Consider the following 16,875-nt stretch of genomic DNA (forward strand, 5'->3'; position numbering starts at 1 on the left):
GCCCCTTTCTCTGGAGGTGTGGCCGGTTCCTTTATTAAGACCTTGTGACCCCAAATGCTGAAGAATCTCTCCCTGGGCTCTGATGACCACCCAGAGTCCAAGCTCATGGCTTATGTGACCTTTTAAATTTCTTCTTACAACTCTAAATATTTCTTTAAGGTTATTTAATTTTTGTAAACAACTGCTTTATTTCAGAATAGTTTTTTGTGGATGACTTTGAATTAAAAGGCTCCGGGGATGGGACTTAGAAATGCCTGGCTTCCCTAGGGTGGCCCACAACTGGGAGGTATTCGAGACACAGAGCCCGGATGGGGTCCTGCCGGGTCCTGCCAGGTCCTGCCTGGTCCTGCCAGGCTTGGGCCAGTTGTGGCGCTGTCCAGCAGAGGGGGATGATGTGGGCTGCAGGATGAACAGGGTCATTCCAGGGTTTGTACTTTGGTACTTGCAGAAGAAGGTTGCCCCTTGGAGATCTGGGAGAGGCAATGCTTACGGAAAGCTCGATTGACCTTTAACCTGGCACTGCCCTCTGACCTAGGGATGCAGTGAGCTCAGTCACATGCTGATTGGCCTCTGACCCTGGCCACTGACCCCTAATCCTGGGTACACAGTGGTCACAGTCACAGCTGACTTTAATTCTGGCCCTGATCACAGATTAACCTCATGTATCGAGTGACCCCTCCCCCAGCCGTGGCCGCTGCCTCCCCAAATCCCGGGTGCTGTCTCCTGGCTCTGCACATAGTGAGCCCCTGGTTCTAACCCTGCTCACAGCCCACCACATCCTGGGTCAGAGATCCCCCAACCCAGAGTCCTGAGCACACAGCGACCCTAGCCCAGCTTCCACTAGAGACCAGCTCCAATCCCACAGATGCCAGGCTCTGGCCCTGGCTGGCTCTTGTGCACAGAGGGTCCCAGGTGATGCACCCCAGTTGCCCCCACGCCCAACCACTGCCGCCTCCTGAGAGCCTCTGCCGACATTTGCCAAGCTCTCTGCCCTTCCCTCTGCCTTCGGTGAGGAGCTGGGCTCAGCACTGCTGGGCACTCTTTTTGGGAGCCTCAGTTTTTCCATCTGTAAGATGGGAGTAGTAACAGCACACGGAGTCAGAGGCCAGGGAAATGCTCAGCCCAGGGCCTGGCACAGAGTAAGCTGCCACTGCGCTTTATTTGATCCCCTTGACCTGTGACCTGAGCAGAGCAGGCGATTCTCTGCGTTTCACAGATGAGGTGGGGGAGCGGGAGTGGCCGGGGGGAAAGTGATGTGTCCCAGGTCCCCTCCAGGGGGAAGAGCGGGTTTCCTCGCCCTGGATCAGGCCTCTGTCCCCGCAGGAGGCCGGGTCCTGCAGATCCCCCTGGTGCGTGCGGAAGATGCCGGGAGGTACTCTTGCAAGGCCTCCAATGAGGTGGGCGCGGACTGGCTGCACTACCAGCTGCTGGTGCTGAGTGAGTGGCCCGGCCTGGGGGCGGGCGGGCGCGGCGTGGGCTCATGGCTACAGGTCCCATGAGGGGCCCCCTCCCAAAGGGGGTCCAAGTAGAGAGCATGTTCAGTCCTACTGTACTCGGAGGTTGGTACGGTAGGGGTTACGAGCTTGGGCTCTGAAACCAGACAGGACTGGATTCAAATTGCAAGTGAGCTGCTTCCTAGCTGTGTGACCTTGAGCAAATCACAGCCCTCTCTGTGCCCGATTCCTTAGCTGCGGCAGGGCCTGGGAGCGCTTGGTGGGCAGGGTTCAAGGAGCCCCAGCCAGTGCCCGGCACCAAGCGGTGTTCTTGCCTCGACGCCCGCCCCCCCAGGGACCTTTCCCAGGGAGGCTGCCCGCTCTTCACCCTCTTCTCCCCCCGACCCAGCCCCACCTGTGATCCCGGGTGCCACAGAGGAGCTGGTGGAGGAGGTGACTGTCAACGCCAGCAGCACCGTCAGCCTACAGTGCCCGGCCCTGGGCAACCCTGTGCCCACCATCTCGTGGCTCCAGAACGGGCTGCCTTTCTCCCCAAGCCCGTGGCTGCAGGTCCTGGAGGACGGGCAAGTGTTGCAGGTCAGGGCGACCCCCTGCTTGGGCTGAAGGCAGCGGCTGCTGCGACGCAGCGCTGCTTGTCTGAGGACCGATGAGCTGACCACTCTCTGGGCCAAATGAGGCTCTTTACCTGAAACCACGTTGGAGCCCCTGGGATTTAATTCAGCCCACCAGATAATCGTATGTGAGCAGCCTTGCTGGGCTACGCATGGCGCCTGAAAAGGACGCACAGGCGTGCCACACTTGGAGCCCAGCACGGCACAGGGCAGCCGTCCTCGGGAGTGCCATTGGACGCTTACAGAGCTGTGCCCAGCACCTAGGACCTCGGGCAGCTCCTCGGCCACCCAGTGTCCAGACACAGCCCCACGGCACCCCTGGAGTCCAACACAGCACACAGCACCCTCCTCGGGGCTGGGGGAGGGGACTGTTGTCACCATCTAGTTTACTACAGGGAATCATCCGTCTGCTTCGCATGCCCCCAGGTGTCACAGAAAGCCCTAGATGGCTGTGGGGTGAGCCCCTAAGCATTGCTCCGTGTAGGCAAAGGTGGTTTTCCTGGTCCCTGCCGTGCCTGGAATGGGTGGGAGGAACCCTCACACTAGTTCCCGGTGGGACCCAGAGCCATCCGGCCGGTGGCATGCCCCCACAGGTGTCCACGGCAGAGGTGGCTGACGCTGCCAGCTACATGTGTGTGGCCGAGAACCCGGCGGGCTCCGCGGAGAAGCTCTTCACCCTCAGGGTGCAAGGTGAGCTGGGCTGAGCAGGAAACCCCCTGGGTTCCCCAGCTGAGGAGGGGCTGGTGCTCTGGGTCTGCCCCACGCGCTCCGCGGACTCACCGTGCAGGGAGACACAGCGCCTCGGTCCTTCCAGTGTCCTGGGCTCTGGGCCAGTGCCAGCCGTACCCCAGGAGCGCATGTGGGGGACCCTGATCACTAGATAATTTTAAGCAGCTTCGGGGGCTGCCAGAAGAATGGATCTTCTGAGGCCTTACAGCACCATGATTGCGCATTTGCTGTGTACCTGGCGTGGGGCTGAGTACTTTCCCCGGACTCATAGCTGAGAGGTTAGCCCAATTTTAGGGCTGTGGAAACAGACTCAGAGATGTCACCCAGTGGGGGTCTCCCCGCCCTGGAGTCGGTCGGCCCTCTCCACCTCTGCATTCTTGTGACACATATACACCTCAGTGGCCATGAGCTCTGCCTCCAGATGTGGGGCAGCTGTGGCCTCGGGGCGGAGGGATGATGGTATTACTCAAGGTCTAGGACTCAAACCTGAACTGATATTCTGGCTCTGCCACTGAGCAGCTGAGTGACCTTGGAAAAGTGACTCTCCCTCTCTGATCTCTAAGCCCCCGTGTTCGCATCTGTAAGATGGTTATGACAGATAGGAGCTGCTGCACAGTGAGGTTTGAAGCTCCAGGAGCTAGTGAAGGCCCTGTGTCTCACTCTGTGGCCATCCGCTCCCTGCCGGTATGCGTCGTCATGTGTCTTTCTTTATCCTGGTGGCCGCGGGGACAGTCCCACCACGAATCGCGGGTCTGAACTCGGAGCAGGTCACCGCCATCCTCAACAGCAGTGTCTCCTTCCCATGCGAGGTCCGCGCTCACCCGAGCCCTGAAGTCACGTGGTACAAGGACAGCCGGGCCCTCTCCATGGGAGAAGAAGTCTTCCTCCTGCCTGGTGAGTGAACTGAGGCTGGGGACCCAGCTCTGAGGCTCTGTGGGAAAGCAGAGCTGCCTCCCCAAACCTGGGACGGGACTGGATGTCGGGGAGGGCTTTAGGGCTGTGGGCGTGGGGGCTGGGGGCTGGGACCTGTTCGCTGGTACCAGGGGCATATCCCCCACCCCGGCAGGCACCCACACGCTGCAGCTGTCTCGGGCACAGCCGTCGGACTCTGGAATGTACATGTGTGAGGCCCTCAATGCCGCCGGCCGGGACCAAAAGCTGGTGCAGCTTAGCGTGCTGGGTATGTCCTGTCTGTCCCCCCACCTGCACTGTCCCCCACTCCTTCAATCAGCCCTCACACCCTCAGACAGCACAGCCAGGAGAGGGGCAGCCGGCCCTGGGGGAGCCTGGGATGCCCTGTGCCCTCTGCTGCAGTGGTATCAGGGGGGCGTGGTGGTTAAGATCCTAGTTTTTAGCGTTTGGACATGCTTGGGTTTGAAACTCAGCTGTCCACTTATTTGCTCTGTGACCTTGGGCAAGTCACTTCCCCTCCCTGAGCCTTGGGTCTCTCAGCTGTAAGGTGATAGTTGGTATAAGGGTAAGATGATGGTATGTGAGCCCTTAGCCCAGTGCCTGGTGCCCCGTGAGCTGTGAAGCTGAGGAGGGGACAGCAGGATAACAGCCAGAGCTGGTCCAGGAAGGGCCCTTCCCAAGCCTGATGGATCACGAAGTTCTCCGCATGGAACCTTCTGGGGGGCTTCTGGTCTTCTGAATCCTCTTGGGGAAAAGCTGGCCCAAGATGTCATGAGCCAGCACTCCCTGGAGGGTTCTTTCAAGCCCTGGGGCAGGTTCATTCATTTGTGCCTGTTCACCTACTGTGCGCCCGGCACCATGCCAGGTCTTGTGGGCTCACAGCTGGGGTGGGAGCTTCTGCACTGGTTTGCTGGAGGGACATGGGCCTGTGGACCCGCATGGAGGGCCCTAACCTAGCTGGGGCCTGCCCTGTGTAGGAAAGAGCCTAGGAGGGTTGTCGTAGCATCTCCCCCGCCTGGGAGGCTGAACCCAGAGAGGGCAAGAGGCTTTTCCCAGGTCACCCAGCGGGCCCTTGGCATGCTGGCCTGGCTTCTCTTCTTCCAGCTCCCTGGGTCTGTGCCATCCCCTGCGGTGGGGTCCACTGCGTGACCTTGTCTCTCCATAGGCTGTTAGCCTGCGGCTGGGGCCAGGGAGGACACGGGGAAGGCCACGCCCCTCACTCAGCTCATCTCCTTCCCCAGTTCCCCCAACCTTCAGGCAGGCTTCCAGTGGCCCCCAGGGTGTGGTCCTGGTGAAGGCGGGGGACAAGGCCGTCCTGAGCTGCGAGGCAGACTCACTTCCCGAGCCAACCGTGACCTGGCACAAGGACGGGCAGCCCCTGGTCCTGGCACAGAGGACCCAAGCTCTGCTGGGTGGGCAGAGGCTGGAGATCCAGGACACCCAGGTGAGATGTCTGGTGGTGCGGGCAGCCGCGGGAAGCCCTGGGAATGTCACCTCCTGGTCCTGGGGAGCCGAGGGTGGGCATGGGGGGCAGCTGGGTGGCAAGATGGGGGGGCTGCTGCCTCCTTGGCCTGCAGGATCCCAATCCAAGATGATGAGCAGCGTCCGGGGTGGGAGACGTGGGAAGAGCACGGGGCCGCAGATCGGGCTCCACACTGACTCACAGAATCACTTGGAGCAGATCCGCCTGCCTGTTGCCCCAGAATCCAGAAGCCTTTGCAGGCCCCTCTGGTTGTGACTTCCTGGGAGTCTGTTCCACCTGCCCACGCCCCTCCCTGGGATGGATTAGACACTCACAAGTGTTCTTTAGATGAACATTTGCTGCTCCTCTCGAATTGCACCTGGGTTCTGTCTCCTGACTCAGCGCCATCCCCACAGTGAGGGAACCTTCTCCTCCAGGCTCCACAGACAGATGTGCAGCCCCAGGGAAGGGTGGGGTCTGCATCCTGTGCACTCACCTTCCATCGACCCTCCTGCATCTTAAGGCTCTTGGGAAAGGCCAGAGGGTCCCATCTCCCCTTTGGCTTCCCAGGCAGGACCAGCATATTTGGGGAGTCCCTGCTGTGGAAGGTTCTGGGACCTGGATGTTTTGGGGGAGCCGTAGGTATCCCCACTGCAGCCGCACACTGTCTTCATGTGCTCTCTCCGTCCCAGGTGTCGGATAAAGGTTTGTACAGCTGTAGAGTCAACAATACAGCCGGGGAGGCCGTGCGGACCTTCATCCTCACGGTCCAGGGTAAGCTGGGCACCAGCCTGCCAGCGTCGCTGCGGTACCCCTAGCAGCACAGGGAGTTGCCAAGGATGGGAAGGGCCACAGCTGGAAAGGGAAGGTGTGGCTGAGTGTTTAGGGCACAAGATCTGGAACTGAAAAGACCAGGATCCGAATAGGACTCTGCCAGTGACTTGCTCTGTGGGACTCAGTAGAGTGACTTTACCCCTTTGAGCCTCAGCTTTACCTTCAGTAAAAGGAGCTAAACGTGGTACCTGCCTGTGTGGCACCCAGGAAGTGCTCCATCTGTGGTCTGCCATGACTGTGTCTAGAAAGTGCTGGGCCCGGGGCCCGGCGTGGAAGCACTGGGACAGGAGCCCTAAGAGATCAGACCCTCGGAGTGCAGGGGCCATGTCACCCCCGCCTGAGCCCTGAGGTGCCTGCCCCAGCAGCCCAAGAATGGAACACAGATGGCATTTCATTGGGTGTAGCTCAAGCTGGGGATGAGGGAGAGCCTGTTGGAGCTGCCTAGGGAAGCAAGGGATGAAGGCTTGGCCAGATTTTCTCAGGATCAGCTATTGTGTCGGTTAGGGAATAGACTCATCTGGGTAACAAAAAGACCCCAAAATACAGTGCATCAAGTAAGAGAGACGTTTACCTCTGTCATCCAAAAGCCCAGAGGTGAGTGTCTAGGCTGGAGGGTAGATCTGTACCTACCAAGTGGTAATTTAGGGACCAGGATCCTTCCATCCTGTTGATCTCCCATCCCCTGGGGGTTGTCCCTGTCCATGTCGCATCCTGTCCCAGCCCACGAAGCAGAAATGAGCAGACGTAGAGGGCAAGCATTTTTATTTTAAGTGGGTGATGCAGAAGTTGCATCTGTCCCCTGTGCTTGTATCCCATGAGTGAGAACTTTGACAGCTGGCCACAGCAGGCTGCAGGGGAGACTGGGAAATGTAGTTTCTACCTGAGTGACCCCGTGCAAGATCGGATGGACAGTTTGTGGGGACACCAGCTGTCTGCTGCACATGCCAAACCCTGTAGCCTCTCCAAAAGGGGGACAGTGGATGGATTCAACCCTGAGCCATATTGAGTACCAGTGTTGAAAATTATTGACACCAGGTCTGCTGCTCAAAGCCCATAGCTTCTTCTCCTGGTGGCCACCTTAATGAACAGTGGGGAAGGGAGGAATGTCTGGTCCTTGAGGGAGAAGATGTTTCATCCTGAGCACAGCTATCTCTTTTCCACTGGTAGTGGCTACCTGGGATGCACGACTTCATCCTGGCTGAGCAGCAGAGAGTGTTGGGATCAATTAGTGATGTCTGCCCTGGCATAGTCTAAGGTCTGCTGGTTCAATAGCCATGAAATTTACCATCCTTGGGCTAAGTGGTCCCCGCCTGGGCTCTGCTTTGTAAATGTTTTGAAATAGCCAGCTGCTGGTTGTATTTACATTTGCGAATAAACCAACTCATATCATCATCAATGGCAAGGCATAAAATGTCAACTCCTAACCACAGGGAAGGGCTTCTCGGGCATCCCTGATCCGCCTGAAAGGAAGGAAGCAGGAGGCAGGGTCTTAGGATTCTGGGAATCTGGCTTCTCTCCTGCAGTGGCCCCAACGTTTGAGAACCCCAAGACGGAGACCGTGAGTCAGGTGGCTGGAAGCCCCCTGGTCCTGAGCTGTGACGTGACTGCAGTCCCTGCACCTAGTGTTACCTGGCTGAAAGACAGAATGCCTGTTGGTGAGTGCATTAGTCCTTATCTTGTTGGCGCCAAGTAGTCCTTTATTTAATGAAATGGCAGTGAAAACAGAAGGGGTAGTTGGTTGTTAACGGTTCTTACTTGGCAAAATCAAAAGCTGGCAGTGCCCTGTTGGTCCCATCCCCCCCGATTTGTCTTTCAACCCTGTTGGCCTTGAAATCCCAACACTGAGAACCATCTGAGTGGGGGCTCAGTGGCTTCTTGTGTTTGTGTCCATAGTCAGCTCCCACGGGACAGAAATGCAGAGTGTGTGCTGAGGGTCTAGCTGGCCCGACCCTGGGCCTGGCGTTGGCCCCGAAGCTGCTCCTTCTCCAGTAACTCAGCTCCATTCGGCCCAGCGGTCGGTCACCCCCATCCAGGCCTTCAACCTTGCCCCGCTCTCTTCCTCTCCCCCGACCCACCCACCCATCGGTCAGTAGACACCTCGTCTTGTCAACATAAATGCCTCTGGTGCCAGCACTGCTCTCCATCCATAGCCTGTCCCGTTCCAGCCACCACTGTCCACACCCCTGGGTGAGGGCAGCAGCCCCTACACTGGTCTCTCGGGTCTCCTCCATGCCTCCAATGCAGGCTCCACCGGGGCAGAAGGGATCACAAAGTGCAGCTCTGAGTGGGTCAGTTGTCTGTTGAAACTGAAAATCCTTTCGTGCCTGGAGTCCTCAGAACCACAGCCCAGGAGGCCCTTCGGGGCTGGGGCCAGCCCCCCTCTCCCTGCCCTGCTGCGTGCTCCAGACAGACCCAGCTGCTCTTGACTCCTTGCATATGCCTATGTCTGTCTGTCTGTCTCTGTCTTTCTCTTTCTCAATAACAGCCTTATTGAGATGTAATTCACATACTCTACAATTTACCCAATGAAACCATCTAAATCAATTCTTTTTTGTATGATCACAGACCATCCCCACAATCAACTCTGGAACATTTTTTTTCCAACTGTATATTTTCTTTTTTAAAAAATTGAAATATAGTTGATTTACAATGTTGTGTAAATTCTGCTGTATAGCAAAGTGATTCAGCTTTACATATATTCGTTCTTTTTATATTCTTTTCCATAATGGTTTATCATAGGATATTGAATATAGTTCCCTGTGCTGTACAGTAGAACCTTGTTGTTTATAATTTGGGAACATCTTTATCACCCCAAGCGAAATCCCTTACCCATCGCCTTCACTCCCAGCCGCCCCGGCCTTAGGCAGCCACTAACCTACTTTCTGTCTCTATAGACTTGCCCGTTCTGGACAATTCATATAACACGTGGAATCATACAACACGTGACCTCTTGTGACTGGCTCCTTCCACTTAGCATCGTGTCTTCAAGGTTCATCCGTGTTGTAGTATGTGTCAGTTCTTCATTCCTTTTTTAAGTTAATTTTTTTCTTTCTTTTTTATGGCTGAACGTTCCACTGTGTAGATATATCATGTTCTGTTTATCCGTCCACCAGCTGATGGACATTTGTGTTGTTTCCACCTTTTGGCTATGGTGGACAGGGTGCTGTGAACGTTTGTGTACAAGTGTTTGTGTGGCGTTTGCTGTCCTTCCTCTTTGATATATACCTGGGAGTGGAATTGCTGTGGACCCTGTTCTCTCTCGGCTCCAGCTCTTGGCACGCGCTGTTTCCTCCCTGAAATGCTCATCCCAGGCTCCCCGGACCACCTCCACTTTCACCTGGCTGATTCAGACTCACCTTCAGGTCTCAGCTGAGACTCACCTCCTCCAGAAGCCTGGCCTGGTCTCCCCATGCTCCGTCAGGGTTTCACAGGGCTGGGCACACAGGATTGTACCTGTGTCACTGTCTCTGATGTATTTTGAACTCCTTGAGGACAGGGACCACGTTTCACTCATCTTTGATTCCCGAGCTCTCTCGCTGTTGGACACGTAGGAGTTGCTCAATACATTTTGTGTTGAAAGACTGGCTGGACAGATGAGGATCTGGGGGAGGGCAGACCAGTCTGGACTGGTGCAGTTAGAGAAGGCTTTGGGGCAGAGGTGCTGCTGGAGAACACGAGGGGGAGGCATTCTAGGCTGGGGGAGGGGTGCAGCTTGAGCAGAGGCCCAGGGGAAGCCCCACACTGGACTTACGTTGGAGTCAGTGAGTGGCTGGTTCACCTTGATCAGTGCGGAGAGGGAAAGGTTGGAAGGAGGGTGGGAGATGAGGGCTGGGCCTGAGCGTCCACAGGAAGAGGAGCAAGTCCTGGACTCTAAAGGGAGTGGCGGGGGGGCCACTTCCCTGACTGTCCAGTGGTTAAGATGCCGAGCTCCCAATGCAGGAGGCGCGGGTTCGATCCCTGGTCGGGGAACTAGGATCCTGCCTGCCACATGGCATGGCCAGAAAAATAAATAAAAATAAAAAAAATAAAGGGAGTGGGGTCCCTTGGGAAGAAATGTCCCCAGTGAGGGAAGTAGGGAGGGGTTGGTTGTAAGGACCAGAGCAATCAAAGGAGTCCAGGCTGCGGAAGGCCGTGACGTAAACGGCTAGAGGCCCTGCCCACATCTGGGCCCACGTCTGGGCCTCAGTTTCCCTATGAGCCTAGGAAAGGGCTGGGTGATTCAAGGGTTCCCAGGGTCTTTCCAGCCTGAGTGTGGGGGTCAGGCGCCCTCTGCGGGAGTCACGAGACTTCTCTGTCTGGGCCCAGTGGTGGCAGCTGGGGCGGTGGGTCTGAGCAGGTGAGGTCCTGCCACACCCCTCCGTCCCACAGAAAGCAGTGTGGCACGTGGTGTGGTCTCCCGGGGGGGCCGCCTCCAGCTGAGTCACTTGCAGCCAGACCAGGCTGGCACCTACACGTGTGTGGCCGAGAATGCCCTGGCGGAGGCCCGCAAGGACTTCGTGGTGGCCGTGCTGGGTACGTCTCACCCTGCGCCCCCCGTGTCCCACCCCCATGCCAGCCCCAGCCACCGCCCCGGGCCTCACCACACCCACTCTGCCACAGTGGCCCCCCGGATCCGGAGCTCGGGCGCCACGCAGGAGCACAGCGTCCTGGAGGGGCAGGGGCTGCGGCTGGACTGCGAGGCTGCCGGGCAGCCACCACCCGACGTGGCCTGGCTGAGGGACGGGGGCCCGCTGGGCCAGGGCGCCGGCCCCCACCTCCGGTAAGACCCAGCCCGGGACCTCCCCGCCCCAGGAGGCAAGCCCGCAGGCCCTCACGCACCTGCTCCCGGCTCTCCCTCCCCGGGGCAGGTTCTACCTGGAGGGCAGCTCCCTGGTGCTAAAGGGCCTGAGGGCCTCGGACTCGGGGGCCTACACCTGCGTGGCCCACAACGCGGCCGGTGAGGACGCCAGGCTGCACACCGTGAACGTGCTGGGTGAGCAGCTGAGGGGCGAGGAGAGCCGGGCCGCCCCACCGTCCCAGGGCGGCAGCAGCCTGGCCGCCGTGGGGCCTCCACTGGGGCACCTGGAGGGCGGTGCCAGGGCCCGGATACGGGAGCCCTGGTGAAGCCCCAGCCGTGCCCACTCCGTGAGCCAGGCCAGCCTGACCTGTCCGGGCCTCTGCCCCATCCTCAGACTAGGGGCACAACTGCGACAGCCCAGGGGCGCAGTGGGGGAGTCGGGATAAAGGAGAGACCCACACCCCCAGGCAGTGGGCTTCATCGTCACCTGGGTGGGGCGCGGGCCTGAGACCCACGTGATGATTGCCACACAATGGCTGCACGTGGCAGAAGTCGAGGTATCGGCGCCACCTCCTGGGACTTCCCTGAGAGGAGCCCCCCTCCCCACCCAGGCCCCCTCACTGCCCCCGTTTTTCCTCTCTGCCCACCTACCAGTGCCTCCCACCATCGAGCAGGGGGCAGAGGGCGCAGGGACCCTGGTGAGCAGGCCTGGGGAGCTGGTGACCATGGCGTGCCCTGTCCGGGGCTCCCCGCGCATCCAGGTCAGCTGGCTCAAGGATGGCCTGCCCCTCGCGCTCTCCCAGCGCACCCACCTCCACGGCTCGGGCCGCACCCTCAGGTAAGGGAGCGGCTCCCCTGCCCGCCAGCCAGCGGATGGCAGGCCCCAGATACACTCTTCAGGGAGCTTGGGCTTAAAAGCACGTCTGAATGGTTTTTAGACTAAAAATAACATAAACATACAGAGGGTTTTGATGGGGAGAGTGGGAGATGAAAGGGGCCTCTGCCCTCAGGCTTTCACAACCCAGTGGGGGAGGTACAGATCCGGGTGATGACATCTGGTGGCACCTAACTCAGCCTGGCCCCAGGTAGAAGAAATCTGGGAAGGCTTCCTGGAAGAAAGTGCCTGAGCAACGTCTTCATGCATTCAGCAGCACTTAACGGAGTGCTTGCTGTTCCAGGTGCAGTTCCAGGTACTGGGATGGAGCAGTGAGCAAGATGGAGCCTTTGCTCCTGCAGCTTTGGGGAGGGAGGGGAATGGAAAATAAACAGATATAAAAGTGACATGTCACAAGGGATGTGTGCTCAGAAGAATAAAGTAGGGTGAGGGGATGGGAGGTGGCAGTGGAGGGTGCTATTTTAGGGTGGCCAGCAGTAGGCACTCAGATGAGGTGACACTTGAGCAGAGATGGAAGGCGATGAGAAGGGGAGGTGAGTGGATTCCATGGCAGGAAGAATTCCATTCCTTCCAGTCAGGAAGAGCAGGTTCAAAGGCCCTGCGGTGGGCGTGTGGCTGTGTGTTCTCGAAGACAGAGTTGGAGGGTCGGTTATGAAGGGGGAAGTCAGGTGACACAGGGCCTCGTAAGTCCTTCAAAAGACTTGGGCTTTCCTAAGGAGAGAAGGGAAGCCCTGAGAGGGTTTTCAGCAGAGAAGTCACATCATGGTGTGACTTAAATTTTGTGTATGTGGTAAAAACACATAATAGAAAATTTACCATTTTAGCCATTTTTAAGTGTACTGTTCAGGGGCGTCAAGTACATTCACATCGTTGTGCAACCTTCACCATCTCCAGACCTTTTCATCTCCCCAAACGGAGACTCTGCCCCATCGAACACTAATTCCCCACCCGCTCCCCAGCCCCTGGCACCCAGCACTGTACTTTCTGTCTGTGAACCTGCCTTATTCTGAGTACCTCAGATAAGTGGAATCATGCACTCGTTGTCCTTCTGTGACTGGTTTATTTCACGCAGCATCATGATTTCATCCATGTTGTGGCATGTGTCAAATTTTCCATCCTAATTTTTAAGGCTGAATAATATCGCCTGGTATGTGTAGAACACGTTATCCTTTCACCCATCGAGGACACTTGGATTGCTTCCACATTTTAGCAGCTGTGATTAATGCTGCTGTGAACACGGGTGTTGGCTTATCTGTTTGAGCTTCTACTCTCATTTCTTTGCGGTTGTGACTTAGGTTTTTAGACGATCCTTCTGGCTGCAGTGTGGACAGCAGGCTGTAGGGCCCAGGGCAGAGTGGGAGGGCATTTTAGGGCTGCGGCCACAAGCCAGGTGAGACGTGGCGGGGCCTGGATCAGAGCCACGTGGTGGAGGTGCTCCAGCTGGCGGTGTTTGCGGAGAGACGGGGAGGGGTTGAGCAAGGCTCTGGGGTCTCTATCTGGGAACCCGGAAGGCTGGAGTCTGTTTTCTGAGATGGGTCCACAGTGGGAGGGGCAAGATGAGGGGTGAGACCGGTGTTCTGTTCCAACCTGTTGGTTGGAGAGGTTCTTGGACGTACAGGGAAGATGGAAACCAGGCATTTGATACTCCTGTCAGGAGTTTAGGAGGTAGATGTTTGGAGATTGTCAGTGAACAGGTGGTGTTGGAAGCCAGGATGGGCTGCGGGCCCCGGGAAGTGAGCGTGGACTGAGCCTGGGCTGCCAGCGTTAGGGTGGTTATAACAGACGTTTCAGTGTCACTGGGGACGTTGACAAGGGCGGCTCAGGAGGAGTGGTCGGGGCAAAAGGGGGTTTGAGAGACAGTGAGGGTTCAGGCAGTGGAGACAGTGAGTAGAGACGAGTCTGGGAGTCCTGAAAGCTGAGAGGAATTGTCTAGAAGAAGGGGGTGGGAGTACAGGCTGTCTGGGGGTGGGCCAGTGGAGCTTCCAGAATTTGGGAAGCAGGAAGTCTGGCTGCAGAGTGAGGTGGGCAGAGAAGGCAGCAGGGGTGGGGGGTGAGGTGGGGACTCTCCCTCTCTCTCCTTCTCTCTCCCTCTCTCTCTCTCTCTCTCTCTCTCTCTCCCTCCTTCCCTCTCTCTCCCTGTCTTTCTCTCTCCCTCTCCACCCCTCTCCCCCCCCTTTCTTCTTGTCTCTCTCTCTCACTCCGTCTCTCTCTCTCATCCCCCCCCTTTGCTCTCGGGCTTCAGGATTTCCCAGGTGCAGCTGGCAGATTCCGGCATCTTCACCTGTGTGGCTTCGAGCCCAGCGGGCGTGGCCGACAGGAACTTTACCTTGCAGGTGCACGGTACGGAGCAGGGGAGTGGGTTAGCGGGTCCTTCGGCCTTAGGGACGAGAATCAAGGCTCTTGTCCCCTCCCCTCTGCCCATCTGGGTGAAACCAAGGGTTGGCCCTCAGGGATGTCAGGGCAGGGCAAATACTCAGTCTCTGATTCATTCGGTCACTCATTCATTGATCTCACAAGTAGTTGTTGGACACTAGTGTGCCAGGGCCTTGCCAGGCACTGGAATATGGCAGTGAGCAGAGGTAGCCCTGACACCAGGAAGTCGGTGAGGGAAACAGCTCTGTAAAATTAAAATTCCACGCAACTAGTGATACCAGGGTAAGGAGAGGGTGCCACAGGAGCTCAGAGGAGGGCACCTCACCTGGCCTCGGGCATTCAGGGAAGGCTTCCTGGAGGAGGTGAGGTCTAAGCTGAGGACTGAAGATGAGAAGGAATAGTCCAGGAGAAGGGCATTCTGGCCCATAGTTACAGTCTGTGCAAAGTCCAGGGGCGAGGGCCACCTGGCATTGGATAAGTTGGCTCGTGCCCACTCTTTTGCCCTGTGCAGTGCCCCCTGTCCTGGAGCCGGTTGAGTTCCAGAATGACGTGGCGGTGGTCCGTGGCTCCCCGGTGGTCCTCCCCTGTGAAGCCCGGGGCAGCCCCCTGCCCCTCGTTTTGTGGATGAAGGATGGGGAACCCTTTTTGCCCCGGAGCCTGGAACAGGGGCCTGGCCTACAGCTGGAGACAGCGGGAGTTGGCGACTCAGGGATCTACTCCTGCGTGGCCGTGAGCGAGGCAGGGGAAGCGAGGCGGCATTTCCGGCTGACGGTGATGGGTGGGTCACCTGCCCCCAGCGCCAGCTTCTCTGGGCCAGGGACGGGATGGGGGCCCTCGGGGGGCGATGGAGGCGGTGAGAGAGGTGAGCACCCTGGAGGCTTGGGGCTTAGGGAGCAGGCCTCGCCGACCTGGCTGCAGGGGCTGGGGGCCAGGACACTTCATTCTCCTGGGGCTGTGCCCCTCTGTCTTGTCCTTGGAACCTTGTAAAGCAGGAACAAAGCCATCGAAATCTTGGGGCTCTAAGTCTGAAGCACAAGATTTTGCAAGTGTGCCCTACTGGAAAGATGCGTTTCCCTCCATACTGTATCCTTGTTGTTTTTTTTTTTTGTTTGTTTTTTGTTTGTGCGGTACGCGGGCCTCTCACTGTTGTGGCCTCTCCCGTCGCGGAGCACAGGCTCCGGATGCGCAGGCTCAGCGGCCATGGCTCACGGGCAGCCGCTCCACGGCATGTGGGATCCTCCCGGACCGGGGCATGAACCCGTGTTCCCTGTATCGGCAGGCGACTCTCAACCACTGCACCACCAGGGAAGCCCTCCTTGTTGGTTTTTAAGCGCAAATCATTGTCCCAGGCAGATGGGCCCAACGTGTTTAGGACCCTCCAACACAATCACCAGCTTCCTGTTTGCAGGCCCATGTACTGTCAGCATCTGGATGGTGGGGGAGGGGAATGAACCCCACATCCTAGTGTTCTGGCCATGGCCCCCATGGCTGACCCAGGGCGGGGTGTCTTGCAGATCCCCCTCACATCGAGGACTCAGGCCAGCCTGCAGAGCTATTGCTGACCCCCGGCACCCCCTTGGAGCTCCTCTGCGATGCCCGGGGCACCCCCCAACCCAGCATCACGTGGCACAAGGATGGGCAGGCCCTGAACAGGCCGAAGGACAGCAAGAGGGCCGGGCGGGGGCTCCGGGTGGAGGGTGTGCAGGTGCTGCTGCCCCGCCTGCTGTGGCATGAAGCTGGGGAGAGGAGGGGAGGGACCCAGTGGCACTTGGCAGGGTTTGCCCAAGCTCCACTTTTATTCGGGGTATGAGGATGTGAAGAGGACCCCCCACCCCGGCCCCGGGCCATGCCCTTGGGAGCTCCCAGTCAGGTCAGACCCAAGGCTGATGCAGAAACCAGATAAATCCCTAACCCCACCAGAAAAGAACTGGTACAGTCAAGGGGGACTCCCTGGAGGAGGCAGACTCTGCCCTAGCCCTAAAGCAAGGGTGAGCCAGTAATAGGGAAGAAACATCCCAGAGAGGAGAAGGGGTTGGTGGGAAAGACAGGATGGCTGACTCAGCAGGCCTGAGGCTAAATCCTGGGTCCTCAGCTGTGTAGGAGGGAAACCAGATCAGGAGGTGGGCAGGGTGGGGCCGGAGGTAGCTGCTCACCCTGCCCCATCCCCAGGTGGGTGACGCTGGGCTGTACACTTGCCTGGCCCACAGCCCTGCTGGTGAAATCGAGAAGAGCTTCCGGGTCAGAGTTCAAGGTAGGGGGCTGCCAGAGTGGGGGCAGGAGAGGGAGGCAGGATGGGACCTGCAGGGGTGGGTCCCTCTCTCATGTCCTCCCTACCCACCTCACCAGCCCCCCCAAATGTCATTGGGCCCCAAGGCCCCCGCGGTGTGGTTGGCCTGGCCCCGGGACAGCTGGTTCTAGAGTGCTCGGTGGAGGCAGATCCCGCACCGGAGATCGAGTGGCACCGTGATGGCATCCTGCTGCAGGTGGGTGCCAGGCTGGGGACCCAGGGGCACTGCTTTCTGTTCCTCTCAGGCCCCAGACCCTGACCAGACTCGATCCCAGGCGCCGAGGGCCTATTCTGTGCCGGCCCTTTGCATACCTGCTCTCCTGACGTTTTTCCACCCCTGTTACTATTGTCACCCCCATACTGTGGATGGGGACACCGAGGCAAGGCTAAGATTTGCACCCCAGGGCTTCTGATGCACATCTGTGCTGTACCTTTGAGCTGTGCTTAGTGGCTGTGTGGCTTGGGGCCAGTTACTGCGGTTCTGTGCGCTCACCCCTGAAATGGGGCCAATTTGCTTCTGTGGACCCAAGGACTGTAGATC

The 16,875-nt window shown here is 58.2% G+C and overlaps 1 protein-coding gene across 1 annotated transcript in view; it reads left to right on the top strand.

The window, feature by feature from the left end:
* Positions 1-16,875, top strand: part of HMCN2 (hemicentin 2) — a 149,775-nt gene that overhangs the window by 102,183 nt on the left and 30,717 nt on the right. The window contains exons 55-71 of the mRNA XM_079927125.1: positions 1,324-1,437; positions 1,843-2,030; positions 2,659-2,755; positions 3,527-3,688; positions 3,861-3,974; positions 4,948-5,150; positions 5,861-5,942; positions 7,526-7,657; positions 10,371-10,514; positions 10,602-10,761; positions 10,850-10,974; positions 11,434-11,617; positions 13,917-14,014; positions 14,559-14,825; positions 15,562-15,752; positions 16,217-16,298; positions 16,394-16,530. Coding sequence (XP_079783251.1) covers positions 1,324-1,437; positions 1,843-2,030; positions 2,659-2,755; positions 3,527-3,688; positions 3,861-3,974; positions 4,948-5,150; positions 5,861-5,942; positions 7,526-7,657; positions 10,371-10,514; positions 10,602-10,761; positions 10,850-10,974; positions 11,434-11,617; positions 13,917-14,014; positions 14,559-14,825; positions 15,562-15,752; positions 16,217-16,298; positions 16,394-16,530 — 2,480 coding nt within the window. The remainder of the gene's footprint in view (positions 1-1,323; positions 1,438-1,842; positions 2,031-2,658; positions 2,756-3,526; positions 3,689-3,860; positions 3,975-4,947; positions 5,151-5,860; positions 5,943-7,525; positions 7,658-10,370; positions 10,515-10,601; positions 10,762-10,849; positions 10,975-11,433; positions 11,618-13,916; positions 14,015-14,558; positions 14,826-15,561; positions 15,753-16,216; positions 16,299-16,393; positions 16,531-16,875) is intronic.

The sequence above is a fragment of the Stenella coeruleoalba genome (genome assembly GCF_951394435.1).
Source record: "Stenella coeruleoalba genome assembly, chromosome: 7".
Classification (NCBI taxonomy): Eukaryota; Metazoa; Chordata; class Mammalia; order Artiodactyla; family Delphinidae; genus Stenella; species Stenella coeruleoalba.